Source organism: Amblyomma maculatum, chromosome 3, assembly GCF_055883805.1.
Source record: "Amblyomma maculatum isolate TAMU_Amacu chromosome 3, ASM5588380v1, whole genome shotgun sequence".
NCBI lineage: Eukaryota > Metazoa > Arthropoda > Arachnida > Ixodida > Ixodidae > Amblyomma > Amblyomma maculatum.
Genome location: NC_139346.1, coordinates 100,780,368 through 100,791,816, shown reverse-complemented (window position 1 = coordinate 100,791,816; position 11,449 = coordinate 100,780,368). Strand labels below are relative to the sequence as shown.

Below are 11,449 nucleotides of genomic sequence, written 5' to 3'. Positions count from 1 at the left end.
AAGTAGCCTTTATGACCGAATAATGATCTCCTCGCATAGCAACACTTCATCAAACAAGTGAAACAAACATTGGCAGTGTCGTAGCTCAGCTATGCCAGGATATACGTGGCGAGAGGTACGTACACGTTTAGCTTGGTTACACCTTGTCGTTTACCTTTAGTTTCTGCCCCGGTTACGTAGAATTGTTTAGCTTTGGTGTCTCCCCCCTCTAAAGACTAATTATGGCTACAATAAAGTCGAGACATTTTGTTATGCAGCAAAGAGTTAAGCATTTATTATTTACAGCTCTTGTTCTTGCTCATCTTGTTTCTCAATTGCCACAAAGACGGCCCGATGATCGGTAAAGTAGCAGTCAGCCGTCTTGATGGCTCCAAGGCAGTACCTTGATTGGAAGGTTTTTCTCTGGTAGAGCAGGTTGATCGTTGATCCCCACTCCATGGACTTCGTGCGAAGGTAGCTGGTGAGGTCCAGGTTGAACTTGTCTTTCAGAGGAACGATAACAGAGGCAGGGGTCCGCTTAATATCATCTGCCATGAGACACAGTTCTAGCGCACAACTCAGAACGAAGGTGGCAACCACGTCAAGGGTTGCCTTGACGGAGTTTGGCGACACGTATATCCGCTTCAGCGACTACATCACTTTCAATCAGCTGGACGGAAGAAGTCTCGCCTTTCGATAATCGTGCGGTAGGCAACTGTGTGATGGCAAGGCAGTGGCGCGCCTACTGATGTCACAAGTCTCCGCGCGCATGTGCACAGCTGACAAAGCGATGCGGTCGTGGCAGCGGCGAGGCGCGAGCCAGTTTCGGGCTGCGACATCTCTCGGCTGCTCGCGAATGCGCAGAACTACACCTGTTGCAGTTGCAGGCCATTGTAGCTCTCGTTGCAAAAACGCAGTACTTCTAAAAAAGACGCTTATTAATTGGACTTATTGGGAAACGCTTTACACTTTCAAGTTGCAATTTTGCCTCAAAGGGGCGCCATGACGTTCGCTAGGCCGCTAAATTCCAACTGACCTCTAGGTTCTTTAAACCTCCCCGATGCCCCAACGCCCAATCATAACGGCGAAATCGTAGCGCGTAATATATTAATCCAGTTTTATAATTAGTGTTTTGGCACCGATGTCAGCGACACACGACGGCGAAGTTCATTAACGGATATGCCGTTTCCTTTTCACTTGGGCCAGTCGGGCGCTGCTTCACTGATTGTTCGAGGACGAACATTAGATTTTAAAATCGAGTGTTCTTCAATTTACTGTGCAGAAAATCAATAAAAGGTGTTTTAGTACCGCGTATGTTCTTGAAGTGCTCTTACATATAGCTTAATACTCATGGGCTCCTCAAATCCCAAGGCGTGGTTCTTAATTTAGACGAAATCCTCAGGTCGTTACCGAGACGTGAAATCTGGCATCGGAAAGCGTCCGCTGATACAGTCCGAAAAATCTATACCCCTGCGTCTAAAAAAAGCGTTCGCTCACGCTATGCGGATTGTTCTGAATTATTTCTGTTCTCTGCGTTGCGTGAATTCAGGCTAAGTCGGGATCAACAGATTATGCATAGATATCATTTTTAATGTGATTAAGAGCTGCCGCTGATAAGTCAAGAGAGTCTTTGCTATTAATGTAAAACTTTTATTTGCGCACATAACTGCGGTGTGAAACTCATTAGCTACGCAGATAATGTTTTTCGCTCCAAAGTTGGCAGGTAGTGCGCCAACCTAATATTGTCCACAGTAGAGAAATAAGTAAGGAGAGCATGAGCATCGCCGAACACGACGGGTCGTTTCAGAAAAGCCTAAAAATAATTACGTTTTAGTTTTGTGTACTATACTATATTTTATTCTTGTTGTTGCGTAAGCAAGACTACCTTAGTGGCTGAGCCATTTTGCAGATCCCCCGATAAGCCAATCTGCGCATGCGCGGAGAGTGAGTCACATCACACGGAGCACAGCTGAAAAGTCGCGTTCTAGCCGCCGCCGACTCCTCCCCTGCTCGGGTGACTCAGAGGTGCCACCGCCGCCGCGCCCGCTGCGCATGCGCCGGGGGGGAGTGACGTCACCTCGATTCTCAGCTAGCGCGCCTGGACAACCGCCGACTCCTCCGCGGCGCGGTGACTCAGAGGTGTCGTCGCCGCCGCGTTCGTCGCAGATATTGCTAGCGCAATTGCACTTGGAGTGGCCATTCTTCAAACCAATTGCCATTTATTTTGCCTTTGAATGATTTTCTGAAGTCTTTAGATCTAAATTTTACATCAAGATAATATTAATGTAGATCCTTCGGCTGAAAAGCCGTCAGCGGCGTCGGTACAATGTGTAGGAAATCATCTGGTTCTACGTAAAAAAAAATATTATGGTGATTTGTTATTCTAGTCATTGATGAGTGACTGGTGTTTGAAAGGCGAAGAGGAGTGTTTGAAATCTTTGTAAATAATTGTTTATTGGTGAATAAAGGTATGAAAAGTTTAAAAAGGTGGTCCAAAGGCTGTCAAATTCCGCATAATAAAAACCCACTGCATGAAAGGCTAAGAAAATGCAGCGTAAATTGATCAACTTAGTCATTGGAATCACTGGATATGTGAAAAACGGTTTCGATGGTGTTGAACTGCTCACAATGGAAAGCCACTGCTTTATTATGCTGATGAAGAAACTTTAAATGTAACCTTGATCAATTTCTAACCAAAACAATTGAAAAAAGGAAAAATGCCTTCAAAAGTGTTAAAGAGCTCAGAATGGAAAGCCAATGTTTCCTAATGCTTGGCATAAGTGTATCAAATAACAAAGCTATAATCGGTGTGTCTGAAGCCCTATCGAGTCGTACGTTTATCGACGGAACCTATATTGCCTCTTATGTATTTGGTTTCCGTTTTGACCGAGTTACAAACCGTGAATAAGGGAATACTCGGAAAACAAGAGAAATGCTCATGATGGTAGACTGGCTATTTTGGCGGGCTTGGTGATACTTATTCATAGCTCCTCACTACAGTACTAATATCAGAGACCTTCATTACTCCTAATGGTTATTAAATTCTTGCCCAAGTTTGTTTAGTAGAGATAAGCAGCCGTGAGGGGCGCTGGCGCCGATCGAGGGGCCGCAAGCAGTCGTCCACCCCAGGGGCATATGGCGGGGTTACTCCCTGAAGTTCTACGCAGCCGAGACGGCGCTCTAACCACTAGGCCTATGTATGTAGGTGTGTGTGTGTGTGTGTGTGTGTATGTATGTATGTATGTATGTATGTATGTATGTATGTATGTATGTATGTATGTATGTATGTATGTATGTATGTATGTATGTATGTATGTATGTATGTATGTATGTATGTATGTATGTATGTATGTATGTATGTATGTATGTATGTATGGATGGATGGATGGATGGATGGATGGATGGATGGATGGATGGATGGATGGATGGATGGATGGGTACGTGAGTGGGCGGGCGGGCGTGTGGATGGATGGATGGATGGATGGATGGATGGATGGGTACGTGAGTGGGCGGGCGGGCGTGTGGATGGATGGATGGATGGATGGATGGATAGGTAGGTCGGTGGGTGGGTGGGTGGGAGAGATTTTTGGGAGTCTACATAGAGACGTCGCCAGACACCAGCTTTGTGAGCGTGTCTATTTTCTCTCCGGGCCAGCTTCTCTGCCCTTTCCTTCGTGATATAACAAAGTCGTTTTGTTGGTAGACGCCTCTTCTTTGCTTGGACCGTTGATGCCGTCCACCGAGCCACGGAGCCACCGGACCAACGCTACCGATGGGCCCCCAACTGATGGCGGCGGTGCAATAACCAGGCGCAAACCATTTCTAACACTGTGCAGCGAGAGGTGAACGAAGGTCTGCTGAACACCTGCGTCTTTTTTCTTTGTAAGATCTAAAAAAACACAGTGTTAGTCATCATCGAAAGATCTTGATTATATGCATTGATGTGTGCAATTGACAACTTGTAAGTGGGCTTTTCCGCAAGACTTCTGTTTCCTACCAAACGGCCTCGTTACCACTCGTACATTGTTTGAAGAAACGCACAGAGGCAAGTTCTCTTTTCGTTTCAACAGTTGTTTTCAAGATGACCTAGAGAGAGCTGTCGAAAGGGGTTAATAGCTTTATACCTGTCCTTTATATGTAAATTGCCGGATGAAGCGACCAATGATTGTCCAGCGCGCCTTGCTCCTCGATGACTGGTTACCGGCCATTCGTCACGCTCCTTGGGTGCGACACATTCGCGGCTTTAAAGTGAATTCGGCGTAAAAACACCTGCTTCTTTTAATTTCAGCAAAGACCGAGAGTGTTTTCTGATAACAAGATCTTTTTTTTTAGAAAACAAGCCTTGCAGGGAGAGTCTGACAGATTTCGGCAATAGATCCACTTCCTAATTATGCTGAAGCTGCATGAATCAGACTGGCTAGTTATACCAAAGAATGCAAGTTGCAGTGAAATTTAGTTGTTGTCATGGTAGAAGCTACCGGAGACAAATATTTAGAGTGTTTGATGCTAAGAAATCGGGGTGCTTGTGTTATGAAGTTTTTCGTCGCTCGTTATTTCTATCATTACCAAGTTGCAAGGCTGTCCTTACAATAATGCTTGCCAAAAAAGCATTGGCACACGTTGTCAGCATACCTGCGAATGTTTACGATTCTAGCTGTGGGCTGCTTGTATGGATATTATTGCATGATAAAGCATGCTCAACGCTGAGGAGATCAGCAAAGGCAAGCCTAAGTTGATGTCATATTTTGGTTATGCAGGATATGGTAACTACCCACTGAAGTCATGGCTAATTATACCGGTGCAAAGCCATCCCAGTCCTAGTTCGCTGTCCCGTCTCTGCTACCATCTCGCAGCCTGGTACAGTTGGCTGTGGTCACTGTGGAGTAAACATGCTTAAACTGAAACGTGCAGTATTAGAGCAAGGCAGTAAATGTAAAAGAAAGATGGTGGGAGAGGGGAGAGTTTGTTGCGGTCTAGAGCTAGTCGAGATATGCCATCAATCATTCGCGTGGACACGCAATGTACAGCATGCAGTTCCGAGCATCGAGCGACTGACGGCAGCAGTTTTTAAACGCCAACAGAAAAAAATTAGGCACCGCCTGCCCATTGTAGGCTGCCTGTTATATTCAAACACTCATGCGAAAACCACAGCTGAGCAAAAATTTTGTCAACAATCGTTGTGCTGACTTGCCATTGCACGCCAGGCCGTGACGTAAAGACTGTTTCACATGCAAAGAAAAGCACTCGCGATTTCTACAGCGCTGACGCAAAAACCTGTTTTGAACGGTCGCGGCGGCGAAAGCTACGCAGTGCCAACAAGTTGGAAACTTTTTCCTCTGTCGCTGCCGCTATTTGATGAGTTCACTTGATCGCTTGTATGTGAACAGGACTCAACAGTCGAATTGTCCTGGCAAGAATATTTAAAGCAGTGCTTTCGCGCAATATGATCTGTCTAACCAGTTGCGCCCATTATAAATTTTGGCGCGAAATAACATTTTAAACACAGTGAATAATGTTGTGAATTACATATTCAAAGCTCAGAAGAGAAGTGAAAACAATACAGTCGCCAGCATCAAATTTGATTCCTGGGTTATATCAGAGGATGTGAGTATCGCTTGTCGTAGCTATCTCTGCGTTTTTGTTTCAGCACGGTATTTGTTATATGCCTTTAAATGCAGGAAACAATTACATTCATTATTTGCAAAGTAATCGGCCTGAAGGCGAAAAGTCCATTTGAAACATATAAAGCAAGACCACACAACAAGAATAAAACTTAGCGCAACTTCACTAACACGATGGCAAGGAAAGACAACGCGTCAACAATGGCAGCCAGTCTGGTTGATAGTCACTATCTTTGTAAGTGTCTAACCTGGTGCATTGTCTGGCCGAAATGAGTACTGGGGGAAACGAGAGGCTCAACATTCCGATCAAACATACGCGTTTTCCACAGGCTGTGCAGTCCAAGGAGGAAAATCATGTCAAGGGGTTCATGGTCTTCTTTGGTGGTCATTAAACAACTCATATTATGGGAATTCAAAATTATCTTTCTTGAGTGTTTTTGGCAGAACGTCCGAAAATATTATAGCATCTTTGCAGACAACAAAACAACAAAACAGTGTGCGATGATTTCAGGTGTATGACATAGCCGACATATTAACACAAGAAACGAACATATTTTTTTTCGTGAAGTACACTTTTAACAGGCAGAACTTTGGTATGAAGTTTAAAATTAAAAAAAGAAACGTTTTAGTAGCAGGCGAGATCGGCATTTTGCGTACCCGTTTCAACGCTTTATGCCCCATAAAGTTTGAATAGCATATTTTTCTTGAAACAGAGAATAAGTACTCATAAGGAATGCGAGCTGCCACAAAATGCACTGAAGTGGAAACCTCTTTCATTAAACCTAATAATAAGGGCCGCAGGTGATTGCATGGCGTGCAGATTGCTACACATTCTCGCGCTGTGCACTGAACGTGATTCATTTTCATTCTTCGCACAGACGCTTTTGCCCGCCTAACTTGGTTCAATTACTGCAATCATTTGCCATATTTAGTCCTTCAAATGGTGTTTTGAAGAAAAAAGGAAAGTAAAGGGGATGCTGGGCTAAAGGGTCGGCTTTTGAACTGTTGCTCCAATTTCGATAAGTAATCAGAGGTGGCAAATTATCCTCTTATTTAAATGTAGTCTGTTTCATCACATAAGGGCGAACTAAAATATTTGTTGTTCCATTAATGAGCTATTACGTTTGTCAAATTAGAAAAACTATCATTTCAAAACAATAAAAAATGCAGTGACAGTTTGTATTAGATATAATCCTAAGTAGTTCTTTTTCCAGGATATGACCAGTTCCCGATTCTTTATGGCAATATTGTTAAGTTCTGAGCACTTTAAAAAGTAATTTCATTTTTTTGTTTCAAATATATACCAAATATTTGATGCTCCTTCCTTGGACAATAATTAGGCAATATTAATATTGACAGCTCTGTTCAATCGTACGGAGAATAAGATACACAGAAAGCAAAACGAGCTAAGTCGAACAATTAGAATTAACTATCTTCGAAAGCTCAATAAAGCTTGTGTCGTAATTGACGATCGGTTACCTGCTCATAGTTTTTTGCATATGAAATTGCAAGGTTCCGATAGACCGGCACTAAACGCGCACGTGCATATAAAAGGCCCAGGAAATGACTCACAAGCAGGTTAAGCAAAAATGACGAAAGAAAGGTAGTCCCTCACTTGCAATTCCATTCCTCAGCAACAGTTTTTAAGCTAGCTGCATTAACAATGAAGATATTGACAATGAAAAATGGCGCCTGTCCTCCCTCTCCTTCCACTTAACATTCCGAGACCCCGGAAAAAATAAGAGTACAGATGAGGGACTGTGCCTTGCCCATTAAGATAATATATCGCAGGCTGGCTTTTGGTTCGCAGACTTCGCGTTGTCGCACCGTGTTTACCGAATGTTGATTTCCTCCACGCGCGATATTTTAAATAATCCAAACGATTCTAGCTTTCAACGAATGTGTTCATGCGCGTTAATCTGATTGATCACTGTCAGACGACAGGCGAGAGACTAGTGAGCTGCTGCCAGGGCCATTGCTCGTGATGTTGAGTCCCTGAGAAAAGAGTAGGAGTAAACGTACTTTACCCTTGATTATGTATTACCTTCGATAGGATCCGATGGGCACGAGCTTTAACTGCACAGCCAATGCGTCGCGATACCTTTTTCAATCAATGTTTTGCGCAAGCGCCGGCCTCCATCAGCACTGCCTTGCATCGTAACCACCGTTTCTCGTAGCCAGGAAATGCGGAATTTTTGGTGAATCTTCGAAGGAGTGTCGAAGTCATGCTCGAGCGAAACGCGCAGAGCGCACCTGCAGATTCGGTTGCTCGTGGAGGTCTAAGGCTTCCATCCGTATCTTTTTAGTTATGTCGAGAGGGGAATATATGAAAGGGCATTCGTCTAGCCAGTGGCATCGCTAGGGTCACCATCACTTGGTGCGGAGGCACGGAGCGCTCCCCCCTCCATCCCCCATCTTCGCATTTTAAGCGCTGAATCGCATCTTCCTGTCTAATTCCTTTGTCCCCATGGTTCACTTTGAAGTCAAGTTCCCTCGTCCCCAACCACGCAGTGAAAGTGAAGTGGCTTTTTGTTTCTTTTTAACACTTGACACAGGGATCGTGCTCGACGACTAATAATTTAGCACATCACAACAAAAGCTCATATTTCTGAAAAACGCAGAGACCCTACCACGTGTAAAATGCGAGGAAATTCACTGAGAAAGTGTCTTGAGACAGCTTGTGATTTCCCAGTAATAGACCACGAGAACAAAAGGGCCAGCAGTTGATGTCATACCAAAAAAAAATTTTAAGCGCGAAACAGCCTTTTGGAGCTGGGAGAGGGCGGTCGTCTCCATGCTCTTTTCTTGAACGCTTTGAGTTGCATTCCTCATTTTCACATTACATTTGCCTTTTTCAGAGAAAAAATTCAAAAACCGCTTAGTGCACTACGAGAGCAGCCTTGGATACATTCACTATGAATTCCCCTTTTAAAGCCCCTGGCCTTGCTAAATGTGCCCGGTTTCTCATTTTGTTTTCCAGTAAGCGCGTATAGTAATCAGACTTGAACCTTCATTGAGCAACAGGCATTTTGTACCTTTCGGCATTTTGTAAGTGTGAATCGGATATATACCTGCGCCGAGGAGCGAGAAAGGCACTGGAGATAAATGAAGAAAACAAAAGATCACCGTAGAGATATTGCAGCGGGCCTCGCTTGGGAAAGGAGAGTGAACTGCACATACACAAAAAAAGGCGATGAAGCAGCGAGGCCTCCGACAGGTGTCGTCTGACATGCTTCTGCGCACGGATTTTTAATGGGATCGAATTAATACAAATTTTTCCAAGGCACACGCGCATACACAGGCCCTGTCCAATGTTAAAATGACGTGAAGTCTGGCATGTATTTTTAAGCACTTCTCTCAATAAAATAATTTGCTTTACGAGATCACCCTTGCCAATCAGTGTCTTAGCGGCTCCAATGCGCGCCCTTACACAATACGTAATTTCGCCCCTCACCCTTGCCCCCCTCTCACGGCCAAGATGCACCCCCCGACTGCGGCACCTTATGGAGACCGCACCAGCCCCTCGCGACAGCCACTGCATCTAGCGCCTTCGCTGGTCTAGCAGTGGGGTCTCAACTGAAAACCCCTGTATAATATTCACACAGGAAATCGTATACAGGTTTACTGTACAGGATCTGCGATACAGGATTGTAAGCTATTTCAGAAAATTCCTGTACAGTCCGGAATGAAACGCGCGGAATCCTGACACCGGAATGTTCTGTATGATTGATAGCACTTGTTTCCGGAAAGAAATACGTCGCCAGACTGGAAAAAGCATGCAACAATATAAAATAACACGAGTACATTTAAAACAGAAAAAAAAACAATAAAATAAAAAACATTTATTGCCAATTATGGAATCGATCTTCTGTCTGCATGGTCTTGAGATAGCACTTTAACCCATACTCTACGGCAGGTTATGGGCCCAGGGGTTATGAATCAGTATATGTAGCTATTTTTGCTCTTTCATAGTTTGTATATTTTCCTTGGCTGCAGAGTTTGTGGCCGTTATTGACCGATTGCCCTTTAAACACGCTGAACCTTTTTCCGGGCTATCATGACGGTTCACAAATGCCTCGTATCTTTATAATGCGTCACTTATTTGCAGGCAAACTTAAAGTTATCATATTTACTAGTGCTGATGTGTTTTCCATCGTCTACGAACGCTTTTAAGTTTTGCTACATACAGAGATATCCGGTGCACTAATACTTGTAATACTGTGTGTTTTAACTTCCCGTTCTACCAGCGGAGCAGCCACGTCAATGAATACACTTCCGACTGAGTGGTTTATATATGCAAGCATTCGAGAAATCATCGCCCGGTGTGCGGCTATCTGTGCATCTTTCGATGGTCAGTGATGGTTCTTTATTTTTTCTCGAGCATATTTCAGTCACCGCTAGCGAAATGATACGTTCGTGCTTCCACTTCCGCGTTTAAGGCGGCAGATCTTCAGTTGCAGATATGAAGACGCACCGCAAGGTCGTACTAGCTGCAGCGACAGTTGCACGCGCAAAAGCGACGAGATGCGCGTATATGCTTGCAAGCGCACCCTTCGACGGCGTCGTATTTTCGGGGTATTTATCAAACGAAGCATGCTCTTTATACACAGAATAGTTTTATAATATTGTCACGACTGAAGTCAGAGGGAGCCGTGAAGGTACACGTAGCCGAGGACCCGATAATAAGGTCGGCTTGTAGTTCCGAACACAGAGTCACAGAGTCCAGCCCCAGCGCGCCGCTCGTGCAAACCACCGCTTCGTCGTCGTCGGCACCAAACACGGCTGTCGCGCGGCGCTAGGCACGTGGCAATATGTTTGGTATCCTGCTTATTTAGTGCGCCGGCGTGTCTGCATGGCATTGTCATTCTGGTTGAGCTTAATCGATCGGCCCGGCTTCTGTTCAGAAGCGGAAATACTCTGCCCGGTATCAGTTCTAGAAATGAAGGGTTCGTGCGGTTTCTGGTTATTTGATGCAGGCTGAACCGAAATGAACCCACGCGGAGCTTCCATTCCTAAAACTCCTGTATGGTCCGTGGCCCTTGTTCTAGAAAAAAAAAAAAAACGACGGCAGGCTGGAAAAAGCATAGAGAACTATAAACTAACATGACTGCATTTGAAACAGAAAAGAAACAAAAAGAATTCACATGCCGTGATTCGAACTTCAGTCCTCACGGTCAAAAAGCACACGCCCTAAAACCACGGCGGGATATCGTTACAGAGGTTATATTTCGGTTTGTGTAGTCGACATTGCTCTTTCGTACTTTGTGTATTTTTGTAGGGTGTAGAATTTGTGGTCGTAATTGACCGATCGCCCTTTAAACACGGTGAATCCTTTTCCAGGCTATCATGAAGGGCTATCCGTGTCCAGCATCTTTACAATGCATCCCTTTATTGCAGACAAGCCTCAGCGTGTCGCAATTTACTAGTGCTGATGTTTTTGTCATCGTCTTCGAACGCATGAAATGCTTCTACAGACAGAGATATGCCGCGCACCAACACTTGTTATAATGCTTGTTTTAGCTTCGCCTGCTGCCAGCGGAGCAGCGAAGGCAATGAATTTACTTCCGACCAAGTGTTTTGCATTCGTAAACACTCGAGGAAGCGACTGCCGATGCCCGGCTCTTGTGCATATTTCGATGGTCAGCGATGTGTTTCATTTATTCTCGAGCGTATTTTATCCTCGCTAAATAAATGCTACGTTCTTGCTTCCACTTTCGCGTTGAAGGTGGCAGATCATCAGTCGCAGATATGAAGATGCATCGCAAGATCGTACAAGCTGCATCGACTGTTGCACACGCAAGAGAAACGCGATGCGCGTATGTACTTGCTAGCGCACGCATCCACGGCTT

At 44.6% G+C, this 11,449-nt stretch overlaps 1 protein-coding gene across 1 annotated transcript in view; it reads right to left on the bottom strand.

The window, feature by feature from the left end:
* Window positions 1-279: 279 nt before the first annotated feature.
* Window positions 280-11,449, bottom strand: part of LOC146195431 (putative sodium-dependent multivitamin transporter) — a 136,132-nt gene continuing 124,962 nt past the window's right edge. Inside the window, exon 15 of the mRNA XM_084596794.1 lies at window positions 280-527. Within this exon, the coding sequence (XP_084452920.1) occupies window positions 280-527 (248 nt within the window). The remainder of the gene's footprint in view (window positions 528-11,449) is intronic.